At 46.6% G+C, this 16,556-nt stretch overlaps 1 protein-coding gene across 1 annotated transcript in view; it reads right to left on the minus strand.

Annotated features, from left to right (window-relative positions):
• Positions 1-8,708, minus strand: part of LOC140723912 (NACHT, LRR and PYD domains-containing protein 3-like) — a 73,833-nt gene extending 65,125 nt beyond the window's left edge. Inside the window, exons 1-2 of the mRNA XM_073038451.1 lie at positions 8,576-8,708; positions 4,162-4,338 (exon numbers count right to left, since the gene is read on the minus strand). Of these exons, the coding sequence (XP_072894552.1) occupies positions 4,162-4,275 (114 nt within the window). The 5' untranslated portion in view covers positions 4,276-4,338; positions 8,576-8,708. The remainder of the gene's footprint in view (positions 1-4,161; positions 4,339-8,575) is intronic.
• Positions 8,709-16,556: the final 7,848 nt, after the last annotated feature.

Below are 16,556 nucleotides of genomic sequence, written 5' to 3' on the forward strand. Positions count from 1 at the left end.
GCTCAGTCCACTTCTGTTCACTCTGCTGACCCACGACTTCGCTGCAACACACAGCTCGAACCACATCATCAAGTTCACCGATGACATGACCATGGTGGGTCTCATCAACAAGAATGATGAGTCAGCTTTCAGAGAGGAGGTGCAGCGGCTAACGGACTGGTGTAGAGCCAACAACCTGTCTCTTAATGTGAACAAAACAGTAGATGGTTTTTGACTTCAAGAAAGCACGGAGCAACCAATCCCCACTGAACATCGACAGCTCCTCGGTAGAGATCGTAAAGAGCACCAAATTTCTTGGTGTTCACCTGGCGGAGAATCTCACCTGGTCCCTCAGCACCAGCTCCATAGCAAAGAATGCTCAGCAGCGTCTCTACTTTCTGCAAAGGCTGAGGAAAGTCCATCTCCCACCCACTATCGTCATCACATTCTGCAGGGGTTGTATTGAGAGCATCCTGAGCAGCTGCATCACTGCCTGGTTTGGGAATTGCACCACCTCGGATCGCAAGACCCTGCAGCGGATAGCGAGGTCAGCTGAGAAGTTCATCAGGGTCTCTCTTCCCGCCATCACAGACATTTACACTACACGCTGCATTTGCAAAGGAAACAGCATTATGAAGGACCCCACACCCCTCATACAAACTCTTCACCCTCCTACCGTCTGGGAAAAGGCTCCAAAGCATTTGGGCTCTCACTACCAGACTATGTAACAGTTTCTTCCCCAAGCTATCAGACTCCTCAATACCCAGAGCCTGGACTGACACCTTGCCCCATTGTCCTGCTTATTATTTATTGTAATGCCTGCACTGTTTTTGTGCACTTTATGCAGTCCTGGGTAGGTCTGTAGTCTAGTGTAGCTTTCTTTGTGTTGTTTCTGTTACGTAGTTCATCGAGTGTTTGTACTGTGTCATGTAACACCAGGGTCCTGAAAAACATTGTCTCATTTTTACTATGTACTGTTCCAGTAGTTATGGTCGAAATGACAATAAAAGTGACTTGACTTGACACACATTGCTTTATATTCTGTAATGTACAGTTAAACTATAAATTTTTCGTTCGTAAAAATTTCCTTAAAAGGAAGTTGGTGTTACATACCCCTAGGGTTCATATTTTCTGTCAACAATCACTTTAAAATGTCAGGAGAATGAGACTGGCTTTTGGACACCATTTGAGCTGTTACAAAGAGAGAGAGGGAGGTGTCCAATGCAATGAGAGAGACAGAAACTGCTCGAAAGATTGATGTTATGGTTTCTCTGCAAAATGTTTATCTTTCCACAAGGACCCTTGTCTGCTTGTAAAAGTTCCTGCAGAGAGAGGGGAGGGCGGAGCAGGTTGATGGACAGCTGGTGTCCAACATGTGGAGATAAAAACCAGGTCCGCTGTTACACCGAGACACGCCACGAGACACGGAGTTTCAGACACTGAATGAGCTTTGTTGCACCCACAGGAAGGTGGGGTTTTGGAGGATCGATTCGGGGAAATCAATCAGTGGCTCACAGTGTGAAAATGTGCGACCGATGGGGAATTATTTGTGTGTCCATCCTTGCCTGGCTGATAATTCCACCACTGAAGAACGGTCATACGTGTTATGGTCATAGTCGGTGACTACAACAGGATTTCGGAAGACAACAGGAAGATCGGCGGCATCAGCTCACCTCCCACCTCTCTCTCTCCCCAACGTTACTCAACTAATTACCTCAAACTGAACTGAATTCTCTTCATCATCGTAAGACTGTACCCATTTACCCCTGGGTTTGAAAGAGCCTAGTTTTATTCCTATTTATATATATATATATATCATTGCTAACCTGTTTGATATGTTTGCATTTATATTACTGTATTGCTTAGTTACTAATAAACACTATTAGTTTATAGCAATACCAGACTCCAGTGCGTTCTCCATTTCTGCTGGTTCTTTAACCCAGTCACGGGGTATGTGACACTTCTTAACAACAGCATCAACCTGCGCAGCAGTTTTGAGTGTCCTATGGATTTGGACCACAAGATCCCTCTGACCCTCCATACTGCAAAGACTCTTATCATTAATACTATATTCTGGCATCATACTTGACCTACCAAATGAACCACCTCACACTTATATCAGCGACGATCGGAGGAGATCGATGATGGACAAACGGCCTTATTGGTGAGCTACAGCTTTTGCACATTAGTCTGTTCAATGAGAATGGGCCTTTTTTTCTTTTTTTTTTGTTTTCTTTACAAACCATATAGTCAAATTAAGAATTATAAAACTCAGTCGTTTAATCGCATATTGTCTGCTGTTCATTATTTCATTGTACTGATTTGTATGAGGGGACATATGCATCCACCCAAATGAAATCTCTGAAGTTTGGCTGGGCCAGGGGCTATCATCCCCCATATTAAGCTGCTAGCCGAAGTGAGAGTTACACAGCCATGACACTATCTCTGAACAGCAGTGCCATGCCCGCACCTCTTTTGACTCCCTTCCTGTCCTTTCTGAAACATCTAAAGCCTGGCACACAAAGTAACTATTCCTGCCCCTGGGCCATCCAAAACTCTGTAATGGCCACAACATCATATCTCCAAGTACAGATCCATGCTCTAAGCTCATCCACTTTATATCAAATGCTCCATCATCTGACCTAACAATCTGGCTCACACCCTCCAAACAACCGAGTTCAACCCTGTTCAGCAGCTCCAGCGGATATGCCTAAAAGGACATTGGTACATTTTGGGTATAACCCGTCCCTTTTGTCCAGGTTAAAAAGGAAACATAACTTCCTAGTTCTGCTTAATTAGAGGTCTATAGGTACTCTGACAGTTTAATTGGTAAAAAATAACTTGATGAGGCCTGGCGTATGCAAGTATAAATTATTGTTTGCCGTTTGCTGGTGTGGACTGTAGGAAATGTGGTGCTGGTACATGTTGCTTCAAGAGGGTTTGTTTTCAGCAGAGGCTTGCACAATGATGTACTCAACGGCAAGGGCAGAACTGGGCTGAGAAGTGGCAGATTGTCCCACCCAGGTAAGTGTGAACTGATTCTTTTCGGTAGGTCCAATTTGCAGACAGGATTAATGGTAAGACTTTTTGGTAGTCTGGAGGATCAATGAGATCTTGGGTCCCATGTCCAGAGGATATTTGAAACCAATGCGCAGATTGACAGCGTTGTTAAGAAGGTGTATAGTGTGTAGCATTCATCAACTATGGAATTGAATTCAAAAGCAGAGAGTAATGTTACAAATATGTAAGACTTTGTTAGACTGCACTTGGAGTACTGTGTTCGGCTCTGGTCACGTCATTACAGGAAGGATGTGGATGCTATAGAGAGAGTGCAGAAGTGATTCACAAGGATGTTGCCTGGATTGGAGAGCATGCCTTATGTGAATAAGTTGAGTGAACTCGGCCTTTTCTCCTTGGAGCAACGGAGGATGAAAGGTAACCTGATTGAGGTGTACAAGATAATGAGAGGCATTGATTGTGTGGATAGTCAGAAGCTTTTTTCCCCCCCAGGACTGAAATGGCTAACATGAGGGGGCATAATTTTAAGGTTCTTGGAAGTGGGCACAAGGGGGATGTCAGAGGCAAGTCTTCATTTGGTGCATGGAATGCACTGCCAGCACAGGAGGTAGAGGCAGATACAATAGGGTCTTTTAGGAAACGCTTAGATAGGTACATGAAGCTTTGACAAAGAGAGGGCTATGTGGTAGGTAAATTCTACCCAGCTTCTAGAGTAGGTTATGTGGCCCGCGCATTACTGAGGGCCTGTAATGTGCTGCATATTTTCTTTGTTCTATATTACTGCAGCTTGCAACAGCTAGAGGAATGAACGGCATGTTGCTATGGTTCATGGTAATTCCGTATTTCTGCCATTGCTACAGCACGACCACTTGGGGCATCTTATAAGGGGAACCGATTGTGAGATGATTATGATGTAACACGGACAAGCACGGAAACATGGGAACTGAGCGAAAGCTACTTCATGAAATGCAAAAGCTTGAAATGAGCAAACACTGTCAGGGACTTTAAAGAGCTGGGAAACTGGCAGCACATAACAAATCTGGGTCTGACAGAGGCACAACTGGTACATCTGGGCAGATTCAGTCTCACTCCAACTATATGGTACCTTCTTGTGTACAGGGATGTAATATCTAAAGGATCAGTGTTTGAGTAAATGAGACTCACCAAGCTTTCTCCTGACTGAATGAAAGGAAACTCTGAGTCAGACGGGTTCTCTCCAGTTGGTGCTCTCAGTCCTCGGGCTGGTTCACTTGTTGCTGTTCCCTCGTCTTCAGTCATGGTTTGCTTCCAATTGTGGGTTTTTCTTCCAATAAATTTCTCACTGCAGGTCCGCAGGTCTAACTTTAACCAGAGAGATAATGAAGCACGTTAACAATACAAAGGAGAACAAAACATTTCTGCTTAATGTACCAAAAAACAAAACTCACTGAAATTTAAATGTTGGAGACAAATATGATGAACACATCTGTAATTGTACCTCATACGTCACAAAACCTGATATAGGATAAGAAGGAGCCATCATTCAGTCATGGTGGGATATCAACTGCAAGAACAGAATTAGGTGATTTGGTCCATCGAGTCTGCTCCACCACTCAACCACGGCTGATTTTCATTCCAACACCATATTCCTGCCTTTCTCCTGTAACCCTGAAGCTACTTAGCAAACAAAAATATATTAACCTCTGCCATAAATATACCCAAGTGGCAGCCTCAACCAACCTCTGTGGCAACAAATTCCACAGACTGACCACCCTTTGTCTGAAAAGTTTTAAACAGAAGTATCTTTATTTTCAGACTGTGCTCTCAGATCCCAGACTCTCCACCTAATGGAAGCATCCTCTCCATGTCCACTGTATCCAGGCTTTTCAGCATCTGGGAAGTTTACTTAACCATAGATTCCCAGCCCTGCCCCCCTCCACCACTATCGCCCCTCTGAACTCCTTAGAGCACAGGCCCAGAACCATTGCCTAACACGTAGGTGATAGTGAGGGGGAAATTCTAAACATGGTTTGAACACTGAATCCCCTGGTTTCAATTCTACTGCTGCAAACATTTAAGGACCACCTCTCCCTGTGAGGCATGGAATGGGAACTCATTCTCTCCATAGAACCATGCAACATTACAACACAGAAACAGGCCTTTTGGCCCTTCTTGGCTGTGCTGAACCATTTTTTTTTGCCTTGTCCCACTGATAGAACCATAGGACATTACAGCACAGAATATCAGTCATTGCTTCTAAAGGAACTGCAGAAACAGACCTCTGATCCCAGACCAGAAATACTGGTTCAATACCTCATAAGCCTGAACAGCTTGATCCCCAGATTCATTTTATCTGGGTCAAAATCTGTGATGTCCCAGTACCCAAACTCACAGGGTCACACAACTGAACTATCACTTACCAACCCTGGAAACCTCACACATCGTCTACACGTCTCACAGCAAGTGGTGTAATCTGAGATTTCCACACAACAGTGTCCAGCTGCCCCAGACTTCTGATTCACCGTGGAAGGAGGAAATCTAGTCCCATCAGTATAAGTATTGACCTGGGCCAAATCACAAATACCGACAGTTCCATATGTCCAGAATCAACATCCCAGGATAATAGCCCAGGCACCAATATTCCCAGGACTCTTTGTTGCCAGTAACACACTGCAGTGTCTTGGACATTCAGAGTTCAAAAACTAACACTCTTACATCAACCTATGGCAGAACAATAACCTGATGATCCTCTGACTGGGCCAATAATCAGGCTGGAAAACCTGGGCATGGGTCACCTGGTACTGGTGATATATTTTGCTTCGTCTCCAGCAGCTAAACTGAACACATTTTATCATTATCTCATTGTTAGATGTGATCTTCCTCAGCACAACTGGCCGTCACATTTCCTGTGGGCTAACAGGAATAACAGGCTTTTCATTTCAAATTGAAATTAAATGCTGGAAACTCGGTACATCAGACTGGATCTGTGGAAAGAGAAACTGTGGGAGACTCAGTATCAGAACTGATGCTGCCCGATCTGCTGAACGGTTCCAGCATTTTCTCTTTTTACTTTCACTGATGCACAACTATTGACTGATTACAAGTTGTTTGTGACGGCCTGAACAAAGTTGCACAAATGTAAGTCCCACATTCATTAGTTTTCTCTTCATTCCAACACAGGGTTAATACAGTCGATACAGTGAATGCTCACAACATCCTCCCCACCCCACTATCAGTCTGTTCCATCTGCTCCCGAGGCCACTGACTCTCAATGAGGGGAAGTGACCAGAGAGCGAAAAATTTGATCCACTCCCTGCAGATCCTGTGGCTGTTCCTGGCAACAGGGAAATTAACTCTCCAAACGTGACCAAAACAGGAAATAACAGACTCAGCTTTAAACTCTGAGAGTCTCCGTCTGACAAACATTAACACAACGGCCATTTGGTAACACTGAAACTAAAACTGTAGTGATTAGCTTTACCCTACCTGGTGCTGTATTCAGTAAATCCTCCGGTAGTTCCAGGTAACAAACACCGATTTCAGAAACAACTCAGTGAGGCCGGCATTTCGGGGAAGTTAACGGGACTCAACATCAGACCTCCCGACTCGACACTGGTCTCAGTCCTCACCGATCTCTCCCCCGGCTACCCATCCCGCAGACGATCCACTTCAACAACGAACGGGGCAAAAAAATAAACACCGGGGGCTGTGCAGAGTGATCATTCCGTAACAGGGTGACGGGTCTCCCTAGGGAGCAAATTCCAGTGACCCACCAGACTCCGTGGGGAAAAACAAACAAACTCCCCACTCACATCCCCTTTAAGCTATCCCCTCGCACCTTAAATGCACGGCCTCTTATCTCAAACATTTCAACCCCGGGAAAAAGATATTGTCTATCCACTATATCGACGTCTCTCATAATCTTATAAACGTCCATCCAGTCTCACCCCAGCCTATGCCGCTCCAGAGAAAACAACACAAGTTTGTCCAGCCTCTCGTTATAGCTCATGCCCTCTAATCTCTGCAATATTCTGGTAAACCTCTTCTGCGCCCCGTCCAAAGCCCCGACATCCCTCCGAGAATGGGGGCGACCAGAACTGTATGAAACACTCCAGATGTGGGCTAACAAGTTTTTCAAAGCTGCAACACAACTTCCCGACTTTTGAACTCAATGCTTCAACTAATAAAGACAACCATGTCATTTGCCTTCTTATCGACCCGATCAATCTGTGCAGTCTCTTTCAGGGAGCGATGAACTTGGAGTCTATGATCCCTCTGATCATCAACACTGTTCAGGGTTTTGCATTTAACAGTGTACTGTCTCATACATTCGACCTACCGAGCTGCCAAGATGATCATCACTAATCAAATCTCAATGAGATTTCTCAGGTCCTGTTGAATTTATTGCCAAGTGGACAAGTACGGGAAGGTACAGGTACAGAGAAACACTGACTTGTGGCAGCATCACAGGCAAGTACATTCAGATAACACACGGAACACAAATTATACGATTCTCTGTCAGTAACAAGATAGAAACATGTTTTACTTCATCCTGCTAATAAGACCAGAACAACAGGGGCCGAGCGGCGGCCAAGATTACCATCAAGATGGCGGCGCGACGACGCAGGGCGCAGCGGCCACTCCAGTAAGGAATATCCGTTATCTGTAAGTAGGGGCCGTGCACAATCCTGATTTGATTGAGACGGATGTGTGAAGCACGGAGGAACATCTGGCGAAACTTCTGACATGCCTGTGCTGCTGACGCTGCTACTGAGCGATCGGAGAGATCTCCAGAGAGGAAGGCCCCGAATCCTCGGCTTTGCCTGTTGCTTGGTGGCCGGAGCCGGGGTTGAAGCACTCGGCAGAGATGGTGCTCGGTGCTCGGTGTCGGAGGGCTGGTCGGAGGCACGAAGTTGTCGGAAGTTTTCGGACGGACTCACAGTTGGCTGTGCTCGGGTGCTTCCAGAGGCTGCATCGGGAAGTTTTGCCACGTTGGAGGTTTCTTCCTTCTGCCATCTGCGTGAGATGATGGGCTATCTGGGACTTTGAGACTTTTTTTTTACCGTGCCCATAGTCTGCTCTTATCAAATTCTGGTATTGCTTTGCACTGTTGTAACTGTATGTTATAATTATGTGGTTTTTTGGTCAGTTAGTCTTGGTCTGTCTTGTGTTTATGTGATATCATACTGGAGGAACATTGAATTTCCCCTTGAGGATGAATAAAGTATCTATCTATCTATCTATCTATCTATCTATCTCAGACGGTTCGGTGTGAAGGTCTCACAACCCGGACCGACCCCGGCAGATTCTGTGAAGGAAGCGAGGCGAGGCCGCCAGTTCGGGAAAGTTCATCCCCTCGCCCTTCAGGTTTCACCGATCACCTTGTCTTTCTCTCTCCCTCCCCACCCCCACCTTTTATTCTCCAGTCCTGCCGAAGGGTTTCGGCCGGTAATGCCGACTGTACTCTTTTCCTGGATTCTCCCCGGCCTGCTGAGTTCCTCCAGCATTTTGAGCGCGTTGCTCGCATTTCCAACATCTGCAGATTTTCTCTTGTTTGAGTTCGGGAAAGTTAAACCTCGGGACCGGCATCAACACTCACCAATGGAAAGTCATTGTTGTCGCTCCGCAGAAAATAATCCGTCTCCGGCTCCCCGCCCGACGGGGCAGGGACCCGGACCCGCTGCCGATCCGACCGCCAACCCGCTTCAACAAAGAATGAAAAACAACACCGCCCATCCAGCACTGAGCATGCGCGATGTCGTCAGGACGTCATCACAGCAGTGGGCGGGGCCTCGGCTACGAACTGCTGAATCTGCAGATCCGCGGCGAAAGGGTATCACGTGACGGTGGAGTGTTTCCCACGTGACCCGGTGACTCCGCTCATCGCCCCACCGCCGCATTTCAAACATTATTTCATATTTACACCAGATATGTTTTGCATTTTCCTTATGTATGTCCCCGTCCGATCCTCCACCTCCCCGGGTCGCGGTTACGGGTTCGATTCCCATCCCAGTCCGACAAACAATTCAGACCCAAAACAGAATTGTTCTGGTTTCATTTAAAGAAATCTATGTTTACAAACACTAATTTCTATTCACATTCCTCTGGCCTCACTGGACTGGAACACTGAAACATTAAGTGAGAAACAGCTGGAGGAGGACATTCAGCCCCTCTAACCATCAGCAAGTTGGCGGCTGCTCTCCCATCTCAGCCACATGTTTCTGGTCGATCCTCATTTCCTCGATACCTTCACTCTCCACACATCTGCCGGCCTCTGTTTTATGTGAGGACGATCACTGAGTCTTCACCGCCCTCTGTGGTGGGGATTTACAGACATTCATCACCCTCGGAGTGAAGACATTTCCCCTCATCACAGTCCCGGACAGTCCAACCCTGTTTCAGAGACTGGGATCCCTGGTTCAACCGGTAATTAAGAAGAGGGACGCCTCACGTCTTAATAAGCTGGTAAGGAAGGCGGGCTCTGTCGTGGGCAAAGTACTGGAGAGTTTAACATCGGTAGCTGAGCGAAGGGCGCTGAGTAGGCTACGGTCAATTATGGAAAACCCTGAACATCCTCTACATAGCACCATCCAGAGACAGAGAAGCAGTTTCAGCGACAGGTTACTATCGATGCAATGCTCCTCAGACAGGATGAAGAGGTCAATACTCCCCAATGCCATTAGGCTTTACAATTCTACCGCCAGGACTTAAGAACTTTTTAAAAGCTATTATTAATGCTTTTTTACTGTGTTAATTATTGTATGTAATTAGTTTTGCTACAACAAGTGTATGGGACATTGGAAAAAAAATGTTGAATTTCCCCATGGGGATGAATAAAGTATCTATCTATCTATCTATCTATCTATCTATCTATCATCTCAGTCCCGGACAGTCCACCCCCTTTTTCAGAGACTGGGATCCCTGGTTCAACCAGTAATGATGTTGTGCATTTCAATGTTCACCTCTCAGTCCTCGATTCTCTAAATGAAAGGGTTATCACATTTGATCTTTCTTCATATGATGATCCCACCACCCCAGGGATCAGCTTGGTGAATCTTCATTGCATTCTCTATAACAAATACTCTCTAACCTCTTTGTTAATCCTCTATGGAATTAATTTCCATCTTCTGCAGCCCCGTGTTGCCCCACCCACTCACCTCCCACCCTTGTCACTATTTCCACCTTCCCACCTCCCCCCTCACCTGGATCCACCTCTCTCTCCCCAGCTCTTGCCCCATCCCCACCCCTCACCTCTTTTCTCTGACTATTTCCCATCCACTCTCAGTCCAGAGGGAGGGTCTCGGCCCGAAATGTTGACGGTCCATTTCCCTCCACAGATGCTGCCCGACACACTGAGTTCCTCCCGCAGTTTGTTCTTTGGTCTGTATAACCCGTGTTAGTGTGGGGATCGGGATTTTACACTATATTCCAGGTACAATCTCAACAAAGCACAAATAATTGTCACTTTGCCCGGACCATTGGCCCCGCTTGCAGGGCAACAGTCTGCCGGTGTTTGCCCCCAATGTGGTGAATCACTCCGCTCGGTACCACCGTGGGCTCAGACATTTCCACAGATAAGCCCCTCCTGTCCCCCCCGGGACAAACATCCTGTCCGCCCCCTCTCTCACCATCTTCATCCTTTCAGTTAAATCGCCCCTCCCCGGGGAGCCGGCATCAAACCGACGGGCCGAGCGGTCTCATCCTACTTCTCGGCGATACATCAGACTCCGGCCGCAGGAGACGCTTCACAAACGCCCCAACTTCCCTCGGAGGGAAATGGAAATAAATCAGAAAGCGGACATTTACTTTGAGGTTTTCTCCGCTCTGAGGAGGCGGTCGGCGCTTGAGCGGGAGACGAACTCAGCGGGGGTAACGCCCACTTGGCTTGTCCGCCTCCGCGATTGGTTGTAACCAGTGATTGACATCGCTTCGCACCAATGGGAATAGCGCAGCTCCTGAATCCTCTGTTGACAGCGGTGGGGAGGGTTGGTCACGTGATTATTAGCCCAGCCGTTAAACCGATAAAGCTCGAGCACAGCAGCGCGTGGGTGACCTAAGACACCGCGCACGTGAGGGCAGATCCCGGTGTGGGGAGCCCATGTGTGACGTCAGGCGCGTGGGGAGGGAGAAGATGTGTGAAGTCACCTGTGGGAGAGCGCTGGCATTTAAAAGCACCTTAATGGACTTTTCAGTGGGACAACAACATTAATCACGGGTTTCATCACTGAATCCAGTGTTGTGGGATGTAAAGTCCCCTGTTATGTGTCCGGCTGTGCCGTGTTGTCGGTGGAGTGGGCAGCGTGGTGTTTGTCTCGATTCGGGTCACAACACCAGAATTGCCAGCGTACACACACAGTGTATTAGTCAACAGAAAACCTCTCGACCCTGCAGTCTTTGTCTCCTGGTAAACTCAACACCCTGACAGTGTGGACCATAGATACCCCTTCCTCTCAGAGTCAGGGGATCATTCAGACAGCTGATCGCTGAGAGGAATTATATTTATTGGTCATTAAAGTTCACCCAGATTCGTTTGGACGGATTTGATGTGGAGTTCAGGGTGTCACAGTGAAAGGGCCGGACGGTCGAACTCTCTCCGTTGTCCAAACATCCTTCCAGGTGAGGCGACACTTCACCTGTGAATCTTCCGGGGTCGCCCGTTGTGTCCGCTGCTCCCGATGCGGTCGCCTCTATACTGGTGACACCGGCTCCTCCGCAGTTGTACGGGATAGGGTTGTTTCCTTTGGGGGGGTCTCGATGTTATTGTTCCCTTTTGTGCGGGGGGGAGGCGAGTTGTGGATTGATGATCGGGATACCGTTCTTTTTTTAAGCTGGGGTTGGGGTAGGAGTTTGATTTTTCTCTCTGAACGACTTTCATGCTCTTTCTTTGTTTCTTGGCGAAAAAAAAACTCAACGTATGTCGGGGTGATGACTTCTTCTCTATACGCTGCCTCGTTATTATTTGGGATCCGGCGGATCAATGTAGTGTCGTCAGCAAATGTAATTAGCAGATTGGAACCCGCCACTGCAGCCCCACAGTGCACTATGTACTGATTGCAAAGCTACGAAATTGCATGTGAATAGCCTCCCGTCCCCCAACTCCACTCTTTCTGCGTCACCAGCAGACTGGGACATCTCACATCTCGCTGCCTCCGCCAGGACATTAAACTGTGAACAACTGTGGTCAGGGACTGATCTCTGGGGTACTCCAAACGCTACCTCCTTCCAGTCTGAAAACGACCCACTCATCCAGCCACACGCTCCCGGCCGTTTATCGATCTCCAACGAAAAAGCCTAATCACCTACTCCCGATGTTCAATACCATTGCTGACTCTGAGTTTACCACCGTCAAATGCCGGGAGGGACATAATAATCAGAAAGTCTCCAGTCACAGCCGTGTAAATAAAATGTGATCGCAGTAGGTGTGTGGCGCATGCTCAGAATGCGAAGGAGACAGACAAACTGAGCCAAGTCACAGACTGATGAAGGGGAGGAATGATCCATTTTGATACAGAGAGGGAAGCAGAGAGTTTGATATTGTGCCTGATGCCGGAACTGTGGCCAGTTAGAAGATGAAGTCTTGTTCCTCCAACTTGTTTTGAGCTGTAGATGCTAGAGAACACAGCGCCCCACCCGCTACAAGGAGGGAACGAACACGTGTCCATGTCCGTGATCTGACTTAATACATTGCCATGACGTTAATAGCAGTTTGACGTCATTCATCGCAGATGCTCCAACAGCTTCGGACTGGGAAGTGTGTGTGAAGAGACTCATTCAGTTAACTCACCTTGTGATGCTCCGGTGAGTTCACAATAAATAGAGGCCACATTTCTGTCCGGAGTGAGCAAAGAGTTTTGCTCAATCATCCCAGCTGCGGCAACACCAGCAACTTCACATCAGGGAGGAAGTTCGAATCAGCTCCGTGTTAAATGTTTCACCATCACGGTGACTGAAGGCAGCTGCAGGTTCATGAGGGACTGTTACTGTCAAATTCTGCAGTTCTTGCGGCTGCTCATCGCACCCAGGACTGAACCCTGGTCACTGAGCATTGGAGGAGTCTGTTCTGCTGATGTTAGCCGTAAACTAGACTGGTGTTTAATATTGTGGATCTGTGAAAGATAAATCAATTCTGTATCAAATTCCGTGTCTCACTGGAGAGGCCACTCAGCCCATTTTGTCTCTGCCCATGTTTCTGTTCCATATCAGTATATGAAAATATATCCCTGCCGTTCCCCTCTTGCTCTCCCTGAGATGACAGGTTGCAACTAGTCACCACTCTATGGGATAGGAGATTTGTTACGTACCCCGTAACTGGGTGTTTAAACAGCAGAGAAAGAAGAATCCATTGGAGTCTGGTGGTACCAAACTAAAGGTGTTTATTAATAAAAATAAGCAAAACCATTTCAAAAATGCCAATATACATATAAAACAAGTTAGCAGTAATAAACCTAAAAGTGTAGGAATAATAATAAGCAATAATAAACAAGCTCTATCGATGCCTAGGGGTAAATGAATTGTCATAGAAAAATATAAAGTTCAGTTCAGTTCATGAGTGCTGATGTAGTTATGGTTGTTGTATTGTAATCATTGGAGAGAGATAGAGAGAGAGAGAGAGAGAGAGAGAGAGAGAGAGAGAGAGAGAGAGAGAGAGAGAGAGAGAGAGAGAGAGAGAGAGAGAGATATGTAACAGCTACAGCAGCCAAACCCTTTGCTTTCTTAATCCGTCGTACCGTTGTGGTCATTCAGTTATGACCCCACTGTCCTTCAGCTGGACCGTTCTTCTATGGTGGACTCGTCACTCTGGCATGAGTGGACACGCACACAAGCCTCCACCGGCCCTGCTTTTACACTGATTGTCTTACTGACCGACCTCCCGGTTCGGTCTTCGAAGCCCCCACCTTTCTTGTGGGTTCCAACACTCAATCAGTGTCCACTGGCGTGTCTGGAGGGTGTCTCTCCAGACCTGTCTTTTATCCCTACTCACGGGGACTCAGCTATCCATCAATCCTGAGTGACAGTGTCCATCAAATCAGGCCACTCCTTCAGTCCACTGAGGAATGTTTATCAGCAAAATAGTAGAAGATAAATAACCCTTGCAGAAGTCATAATACAGTAAATCAACAGTCTCTCTCCCCTCTCTTATCTGTAGCAAATATTCTTGCCTGTTTTTCATCTCTTTCTCATGGTCAACATAGCAACAGTAATAGTTCGTGTTTCTCGGGGGGGGGGGAGGATGGTTAACTCTTCACCCCATTGTCCATCAGATCTGTTCATCACTCATAAGAGATTTCCCTTGAATTTCATAGAATCATAGAAATCTACAACACATTACAGACGCTTTGGCCAAAATGTTGTGCCAATCATGTAACTTTCTCTAGAAACTGCTTAGAATTACCCTGCCGATTAGCCCTCTATTTTCCTAAGCTCCATGTACCTATCTGAGAGTCTCTTAAAAGATCCTGTTGTATCCGGCTCTATCACTGTTGCTGTCAGTGCATCCCACACACCCACCACGCTTGGCTTAAAAAACTTAGCTTTGATATCTCTTCTGTACCTACTTCCAAGCAGCTTAAACCTATTCCCCCTCGTGTTAGCCGTTTCAGCCCTGGGAAAAAGCCTCTGGCTATCCACACGACCAATGCCTCTCATCATCTTATACACCTATATGAATTTCCTGCATGATTTTCTCCAGGCTGAATAAGACGATGAGCTCACTGTGGTTGTGACATTCTTCAGGGCTCCGGACGAAGTTGGTTAAACTCCTTCTTCCCCGCTCTTTTCAATGTTTTGGGTCATTTTCACCAATTTTAAAGGATTGTGCCTCAGACAGCTGGGTTGTTGCAATTGTTACGTACCAGCAGCAATAGATCACTAACGGAGTCTGGTTTCGATGTCAAAACCACTATCTTTATTAGTATTGTAACGGGGTCCTGAATTACCCCTATGAACTGTGTTTTTGAAAAGAGAGAGGGAGTTGTTGTTCAACACCGAACACCTTGTTGGAGAGAGGGAGAGGTGGGGGGGGGGAGAGAGAGAGAGAGGGAGAGAGAGAGAGAGAGAGAGAGAGAGAGAGAGAGAGAGAGAGAGAGAGAGAGAGAGGAGAGAGAGAGAGAGAGAGAGAGAGAGAGAGAGAGAGAGAGAGAGATGGTTTCTCTGCAAGCTTGTTTACACTTTTACAAGGACACTGTCAGCTTCTGTGTTCTTACAGAGAGAGAAGGGAGGAACTGTTTGATGGACAGCTGGGGCTCAGCACGGTGAGATAAGTAGGAGGTCCGCTGATAGACCTCCAGACACATGGTTTTGGACACTGAATGAGCTTTGTTGTGTCCACAGAAAAAGGTGGACTTTGGAAGATCGATCAGGAGCATCGATCAGTGGCTCTCGCAGTGTGAAAAGACTGTGACTGGTGGGGAGTTATTCGTGTGCCCATCCCTCGCCTGGGTTAATAACTCCACCACAGAAGAACGGTCCCGTTTGTAGTGTCACAGTCGGTGACTTCCAAAGGATTTCGGAGGACGACGGGGACTATCGACGGCGTCAGCTTACCTGAAGACTCAAAACTCTCCCTCTCTATCTCTCCATCACTACTCGACTCAATCCCTCGAACTGAACTGAACTTCACTCATCACCGTAAGATGGTATCCATTCACCCCGAGGCGTGAAGAAGCTTGGCTTTCCTATTTACACACACACACACACACACACACACACACACACACACACACACACACACACACACACACACACACACACACACACACACACATATATAATCATTGCTAACCTGTTTGATATATCTGCATTTATATTGATGTATCGCGTAGTTACTAATAAATAGCATTAGTTTATAGCAATACCAGACCCCAAGGTGTTTTCTATTTCTGCTGGTTCTTTGACCCGTCACGGGGTACGTAACAGTATCTACTCCAAATGTAAAAGATTAAAGGAAATAAAAATAAGTTAACAGTGTAATGCGTATATTTAGCTCCCAAACTATCAAGCTTGGGAAACAATGCTTAAAGTCTTCAGATGGTAAAGTGGAAAAGTTCAGTAATCCACGGAATAAGTGAGAGAGAGGAGAGATTTGTAAATCCACACGAACATGTAGAGAGAAGGCAATTACGAAGAATTCCACACACATTCCACGCTGGGTAAACGAAATAACAGTCGCCGAAGATCTGATCCGTCGATTAGTTCCGAAATCCACTTAGAAATATCACCAGGTGACAGTCACAGGAATATCGTCTTCAAGTGGTTACCACAGAACACCCCGATTCCACGTAAGGGCCGACAAGTTAAGTATTGTATGTAATTAGTTTTGCTACAATAAGTGTATGGGACATTGGAAAAAATGTTGAATTTCCCCATGGGGATGAATAAAGTATCTATCTATCTACCAAAGTGATACCACAGGACACTCCAGCAAATCTACACATATGGATGATACGAAGCAACAGTCACACATCCGTTGTGCACTGCGTGCCGATGATCAGATCAACCCAACCTTTTGGGCATGGAAGAGTTGCAGCCTATAGCAGTCACACGCTGAAGTTCCAACAGCTTGTCTCCCTCTCCCGCTCCCG

Source organism: Hemitrygon akajei, unplaced genomic scaffold (genome assembly GCF_048418815.1).
Source record: "Hemitrygon akajei unplaced genomic scaffold, sHemAka1.3 Scf000147, whole genome shotgun sequence".
Lineage (NCBI taxonomy): Eukaryota > Metazoa > Chordata > Chondrichthyes > Myliobatiformes > Dasyatidae > Hemitrygon > Hemitrygon akajei.